This window comes from Sprattus sprattus (assembly GCF_963457725.1).
Source record: "Sprattus sprattus genome assembly, chromosome: 15".
Classification (NCBI taxonomy): Eukaryota; Metazoa; Chordata; class Actinopteri; order Clupeiformes; family Clupeidae; genus Sprattus; species Sprattus sprattus.
Window position 1 is genome coordinate 8,737,833 of NC_137913.1, and position 7,391 is coordinate 8,745,223.

At 47.9% G+C, this 7,391-nt stretch overlaps 1 protein-coding gene across 1 annotated transcript in view; it reads left to right on the forward strand.

Annotated features, from left to right (window-relative positions):
* rassf2a (Ras association domain family member 2a) overlaps positions 1 to 7,009 on the forward strand; it is a gene marked incomplete at its 5' end in the record, with an annotated part of 9,582 nt that extends 2,573 nt beyond the window's left edge. Inside the window, 7 exons of the mRNA XM_080852908.1 lie at positions 704 to 855; positions 3,604 to 3,701; positions 4,288 to 4,430; positions 5,638 to 5,791; positions 6,097 to 6,218; positions 6,438 to 6,535; positions 6,873 to 7,009. Of these exons, the coding sequence (XP_080709034.1) occupies positions 704 to 855; positions 3,604 to 3,701; positions 4,288 to 4,430; positions 5,638 to 5,791; positions 6,097 to 6,218; positions 6,438 to 6,535; positions 6,873 to 6,942 (837 nt within the window). The 3' untranslated portion in view covers positions 6,943 to 7,009. The remainder of the gene's footprint in view (positions 1 to 703; positions 856 to 3,603; positions 3,702 to 4,287; positions 4,431 to 5,637; positions 5,792 to 6,096; positions 6,219 to 6,437; positions 6,536 to 6,872) is intronic.
* Positions 7,010 to 7,391: the final 382 nt, after the last annotated feature.

Sequence of the window (7,391 nt, forward strand, 5' to 3'; positions counted from 1 at the left end):
TGTGTGTGTGGGTGTGTGTGTGGGTGTGTGTGTGTAGCACAGTCATGTCTGCCATGTCAGACACATTCATTAGAGATCCATAAACCGATCGATACAACTTTTTCCACTTTTAAGTGGGTTAATAAGCTATTGACACATTCAGTCATGACTGTGTGTGTGTGTAGAGAGAGGACTGTGTGTGTGTGTGTGTGTGTGTGTACAGTCAGGACTGTGTGTGTGTGTCTGTGTGTGTGTGTCTGTGTTGGTGTGTGTCTGTGTGTGTGTGTGTGTGTGTGTGTGTACAGTCAGGACTGTGTGTTTGTGTGTCTGTGTGGCTTACAGTCATTGTTCACATGGTAAGAAAAGGGGTTAAATATGTGTGTGAGAGTACACCTGTGGATGGAAACTTCATAAACTCCTGACCTGTGCTTCTATTGTTCTCTGAAGAGGAAGGAGGTGTGTGTGGATGTGCGTGTGTGTGTGTCTGTGTGTGTGTGTGTGTGTGTGTGTGTGTGTGTGTGTGTGTGTGTGTGTGTGTGTGTGTGTAAATATGAACATACACATTTACTGCATGACCATTGTTTTCCAAAGAGGAAGGAGATTTTGTTATGGTGTATGTGTGTGATTGTTTATGTGCACTCATCAGTGTGTGTGTGTGTGTGTGTGTGTGTGTGTGTGTGTGTGTGTGTGTGTGTGTGTGTGTGTGTGTGTGTTCTTCCTTTAGGAGGAGGGTGAGCTGATCGTAGAGGGTTTGCTCAACATTTCCTGGGGCCTGAAGCGACCAATCAGACTGCAGATGCAGGATGACCACGAACGAATCAAACCTCCTCCGTCCTCCACTTCCTGGCACTCGGGCTGTAACCTGGATGCGCAGAGGTCAGAGTTCATGCATGACCTCATCAAACAGCGCCAGCACTGCCGGCGTTACTGAATGCACACACACACACTTGTCACAGACACCCAGTCTCCTGGCTTGCTCATAAGCTCACAGCACAGATCTGGTAGCTTCCTCTCAGTGTGAATGAGGCTATTGTGTTGCACTTAATTCCAGACAGTGCATGAAGACACACACACTCAGTCATGTGTGTACCACATGTTTGGGGTTGGTGTGTGCGCGCTTTGTGTTTGTGGCTGGTGTGTGTTTGTGCAGCATATGATTGAGACTGGTGTGTGTGTGTGTGTGTGTGCTTGTGTGCGGCATGTGTCTGGGACTGGTGTGTTTGTCTGTGCTGTGTGTTAGGGCTGCTGCTGCTGCTGCTGTGTGTGTGTGTGTGTGTGTGTGTGTGTGTGTGTGTGTGTGTGTGTGTGTGTGTGTGTGTGTGATAATTACAGACATAGAGGTTGGGCAAAGGCGGTTGGTGGGGGAGCAGGGCTGGTGTGTGTCTTTCGGTCTAAGGGGTGTGCTTTGGGCTTTTGCACTATTGTGTGGGCTGACTGTATTTTCAGACGAACATCAAATCACTGAGGCTGGTGTGCCATGTGTTTGTGACAGTTTTTTGGATTTGGAATTGGTGTCTGATGCTAGTGTGTGTGGTTAGTCTGTGTATGTATGTGTGCCTGAGGCGACTGTGTGTCTGTGTGTGTGTGTCTGTCTGTGTGTGTATTTGGGGCTAGGCTGTGTATGTGTGTCTGAGGCTGGTGTGTTTGTGCATTTGGGGCTAGTCCAGTGTATGTGTGTCTGACGCTGGTGTGCGTGTGTGTGCGTGTGCGCGTGTGTGTGTTTTGGGAGCTGATGAAGATCACATCTGTATTCCACTTGCTCTGTAGCTCCTGTGGGTTAATCAACATCATCAATCCCTCTGTGTGTGTGTGTGTGTGTGTGTGTGTGTGCGCGAGTGTGTGTGTGTGTGCGTGTGTGTGTGTGTGTGTGTGTGTGTGTGTGTGTGTGTGTGTGTGTTTGTGTGCGTTCAGTCTCTCGGTTGCTCTGCAGCTGTGTCGTTAGATGTCTCTGTCTCACTTTTCTCTCCATATTCATGTTTTCTCTCGGCTCTGGGGCTTTGTGTAACCTACTTTTACATGTGAGGCTGGTTTTTCTATCTATTTATTTATTTATTTATGTATTTTGGCAAATGTGCCAATAAAAGTGTCTGAAAATTGTCTTTAAAAGTCTGTGTATCTTCCTCTCTCTTTTCCTGCATCTGTCTCTCTCTCTCTCTCTCTCTCTCTCCATTTCTCTCTTTCTTTGAGCCTTTCTGCCTTCTCCTACTCTCCTGTCTATTCATCTCTCTCTCTCCCATCTATCCTTCCCTTTTCTCTCTCCCCCATCAGTCCATCCCTCTCTCTCTCTTTCTCTCCCCCATCTATCCATACCTCTCTCTCACACATACATCCATCCCTCTCTCTCTATCTCTCTCTTTCTCTCTCTTTACCCTTTTCCCTCTGTTGATGGGCTGTGAATGCTGTGTGTTGGAAAAAGGCGAGCTGTATGAAAGCCAAACTGGGCTGCAGCCAGACTGGACTAAGCCAGACCTGTCACAAGATTGGCAAGCTAGGGCCCCAGAACCCCCTGCACCCAATCATACACACACACACACACACACACACACACACACACACACACACAGACGTTCCCCTGGAGACCGTAACCTGGAGAAACCCCCATCCTCCCAGGAGCTGTGTCCAGACAGACACAGAGCGGTTTGTGTGTTTGGGTCATGGTTGTCACGGTAGCGGCGCTGCATGTGAGCAGGCATTCTTTTGACGGCCTGCTGGCCAGAGCGCCGTGGCAGTTTCTTCCCCTCCTGGGGGGTGAACTGAGGGCGATACGTTCCCATGCTTATGGCCGCTCCCTCTGGGTTTGTTCTGTGTGTGTTTGCTGACACCATGTCCAAACCCCTTTTTCTGATTCCAGGTTGTGAGGTCCAAACCCTCTATCTGGGTCCAGGTTGTGAGGTCCAAACCCTCTATCTGAGTCCAGGTTGTGAGGTCCTTGAGTAAAGGGACTGCTGAATCACTCTTGGGTGAGAGGGCCCTCGATTAAAGGGACTGCCGAATCACTCTTTGGTGAGAGGGCCCTTGAGTAAAGGGACTGCTGAATCACTCTTGGGTGAGAGGGCCCTCGATTAAAGGGACTGCCGAATCACTCTTTGGTGAGAGGGCCCTCGAGTAAAGGGACTGCTGAATCACTCTTTGGTGAGAGGGCCCTCGAGTAAAGGGACTGCTGAATCACTCTCTGGTGAGAGGGCCCTGGAGTATTACTCTCTGGAGTAAAGGGACTGCTGAATCACTCTAGGGTGAGAGGGCCCTGGAGTGAACAGACTGCTGTGGATCTAGTGGGTCTGTACCAGTCCTGGGTCATATCATTGCCGTAGCCCACTTCCCTTCTGACACGCATATCAGTGTGTTACTGACAGTATGGACAGGCAGAGAGATGTTCTGTCCTCAGTGTGTTACTGACAGTATGGACAGGCAGAGAGATGTTCTGTCCTCAGTGTGTTACTGACAGTACGGATGGGCAGAGAGATGTTCTGTCCTCAGTGTGTTACTGTCGGAATGAACAGGCAGAGAGATGTTCTGTCCTTTGAAGTTATTGTCTGCCATGATGTTGCCAGAGGTTTCTCCTATGTGTGTTAGTAGAGTGCTGACGTGTCATCACCATCGTCTTCCTGTCTTCTCCTCCTACAGCCAAGAAGGATCCAATCAGACCCCGCCTCCCATTGAGGTAACAGCCCCACCTGACCAATCAGAGAACAATGGGGTGAAGGATGAGGATGACGAGGATGGTATGTGTGACCCCTTATCTTCTTCCGTCTGACAGGATGCAATAATATATTTTATTCTTCGGTGTGATATGAAAAAATAATATCTTATTCTTCCGTCTGACAGGAAATAAAAACAGTTTGTTTTATTTTGTCTGATGTCTTAACCACAGTATTCAGTTAGCCTATAGTAGTGGACCCAGCTGAATCAGACTGCAACCTATATAGGCATAGGATGTAAACTGTGTGTGTGTGTGTGTGTGTGTGTGTGTGTGTGTGTGTGTGTGTGTGTGTGTGTGTGTGTGTGTGTGTGTGTGTGTGTGTGTGTGTGTGTGTGTGTGTGTGTGTGTGTGTGTGTGTGTGTGTGTGATTGTGTATGTGTGTGTGTGTGTGTGTGTGTGTGTGTGTGTGTGTGTGTGTGTGTGATTGTGTGTGTGTGTGTGTGTGTGTGTGGTAGAAGTGTGTGATGCCTATGATGTATATTTAGATGGTGTGATGAAGTGTGAACGCCGGGTGTTTATTCAAGAAGGGTACAATGCCTCCTCACAGCTCCTCAGGTCCTGATGTGTGTGTGTGTGTGTGTGTGTGTGTGTGTGTGTTTGTATTCCAGAAGGGTATGACGCATCCTCACAGCTCCTCAGGACCAAGAGTGACGCCGGAGTACTGAGGCGGGCCAACCGGCGGTCGCCTAGCGACCAGCGGCGCATCAGACGCCACCGCTTTTCCATTAATGGACACTTTTATAATCACAAAGTGAGTGTCCCACATTCTGGCTTTTTCAAGGTATATAAATTAGCAAGTACATATGCTGAACACACAAGCTATATAGCTCAGCAAGTACATATGCTGCACACACACAAGCTATATACCTCAGCAAGTACATATGCTGCACACACACAAGCTATATACCTCAGCAAGTACATATGCTGCACACACACAAGCTATATAGCTCAGCAAGTACATATGCTGCACACACACAAGCTATATAGCTCAGCAAGTACATATGCTGCACATACACAAGCTTTAGAGCTTAGCAAGTACATATGCTGCACACACACAAGCTATATACCTCAGCAAGTACATATGCTGCACACACACAAGCTATATAGCTCAGCAAGTACATATGCTGCACACACACAAGCTATATAGCTCAGCAAGTACATATGCTGCACACACACAAGCTATATACCTCAGCAAGTACATATGCTGCACACACACAAGCTATATAGCTCAGCAAGTACATATGCTGCACACACACAAGCTATATAGCTCAGCAAGTACATATGCTGCACACACACAAGCTATATAGCTCAGCAAGTACATATGCTGCACACACACAAGCTATATAGCTCAGCAAGTACATATGCTGCACACACACAAGCTATATAGCTCAGCAAGTACATATGCTGTATGCACACAAGCTATGTAGCTTAACAAGTACATATGCTGCATGCACAAGGCAAAGTACCCCTCCTGTAAACTTACTAAAGCAACAAGGTCATTATCTATGTGCTTGGAATGTTGTCAAAGCATCCAAGGTCATTGCATTTTCATAAACAGTGCATTTAGAAAGTATTCAGACCCCTTTACTTTTGTGTTAAGTTGCAGCCTCAAGCTCAAATCAGTTAAATACATTTTTCGTTCATCTATCTACACTCACTTCCTGATAATCACAAAGCGAAAACAGAATTTTTGAAGAAAAAAAAAGGTACATGGCTGTTTTCAGTTGCACGGCCCCTGTTGTACAGTAGATAATAAAGAGGTCAAAGGTCAAGGTCTCTCTTAGACCCCTGAACCCCATGCCTTCCCCTCCTTTAATTTCTCTGTCCCTCTCATTCTCTCTCCCGTCATCTTTCTCTTGCTCTCATTCTCTCTCTCACTCTCATTTTCTCTCCTTTATTCCCTCTCCCTCTCCCTCTCCTCCTTTGTTTCATTCTGTGATTCTGTCTCCCTCTCTCAGACGGCTGTGTTCACTCCAGCCTACGGCTCCGTTACAAACGTGCGCATCAACAGCGGCATGACCACACCACAGGTGTTGCGTGTGCTCTTCAACAAGTTTAAGATTGAGAACAGTCCTGACGAGTTCGCTCTCTACCTGGTACACACCAGTGGAGGTCAGTACACCCATAGTCCTGTGTGTGTGTGTGTGTGTGTGTGTGTGTGTGTGTGTGTGTGTGTGTGTGTGAGTATTTGTGCTCTTGTGTGTGAGTGAGATTCTTTGAAGGAATGTGGTGCAGTATGAAGTGTGTGTGTGTGTGTGTGTGTGTGTGTGTGTGTGTGTGTGTGTGTGTGTGTGTGTGTGTGTTTGTATGAATGACTGAAAGAAATATGGTGTATTAATCATGTATTTCAACTAATGTGTTTGTTTGTGTGTGTGTGTGTGTGTGTGTGTACGTGTGTGTGCGTGTGTGTGTTCCAGAGCGTCTACAGCTAAAGCGTAGTGACTATCCCATGATAGTGCGAGTATTGCAGGGTCCCTGTGAACAGGTGTGCCGAATCTTCCTCATGGAGCAAGACCAGGTCGAGGAAGTCACCTACGATGTGAGTCGTGTGTGTGTGTGTGTGTGTGTGTGTGTGTGTGTGTGCGCAGTTTTTGGTACCACCTAGTTTCCATTTCTCCTCCTAAAATGCCCCCCCCCCCCCCCCCCCCCCACACACACACCCTTAGACCAGTGTCCAGTCATTTCTCATTCTGACCGCTATGCTATAATTTGAATGATGTTGTGGCTTCTGCTGACTGCTGTTTCTCCCCTCCACCAGGTGGCGCAATACATCAAGTTTGAGATGCCCGTGTTGAAGAGCTTCATCACCAAACTGAAGGAGGAGGAGGACAGAGAAGTGCAGAAATTAAGAACCAGGTATACACACAAAAACACACACACACATACACCTACTTACTTACACACATACACACTGATTTCTGCCATTTACTGAATTAAACTCCCTCTCTCTCTCAATCTATCCTCTCTCTCCCTCTCTCTTCCTCTCCCTCTCTCCTCTCTCTTCCTCTCCCTCTCTTCCCTCCCTCTCTCTATCTATCTCTCTCTCTCTCTCCCATCCCTCTCTTCCTCTCCCTCTCTCTCTCTCTTCCCTCCCTCTCTCTATCTCTCTCTCTCTCCCATCCCTTTCTTCCTCTCCCTCTCCCCCCTCTCTTCCTCTCCCTCCCTCCCTATCTCTTTCTCTCCCATCCTGCAGGTATTCTTCTCTCCGCTGCATCATTGAGAAGCAGCTGCAGTGCCTTCCAGAGGGCAGCACCTGTATGTGATCCCCATCGCCCCCTGCAGGCCCCTTCACCCATCATCCCTTACACACACACTTTCACAGACACACACACACACACACACATACTCACTCTCTCTCTCTCACACACACACACACACACACACACACACACACACACACACACACACACACACACACACAGTCTCTCTCACATACACACAGATGCACAGACCAACTCTCCTCTCTCCTTTTGCTCTCCATCTCTCTCTCCTTCATCTCTCAACCCCCCCCCCCCCCACTCTCCATCCACACAGTTCTCTCATTCTCCCTGTTTTCACCCTCTCCTCTTCCCCTTTACCTCCTATCCCTACATCTATAAACGAGAGCTCCATCACCCCTTCATTATTCTCCTCATCCTCCCGTCCCTCTCGTTTCTCTTTTCTCTGCTCTTCCGTCCTTCCTTCACTCTCCAGCTGAGAGCAGACAGGCCTG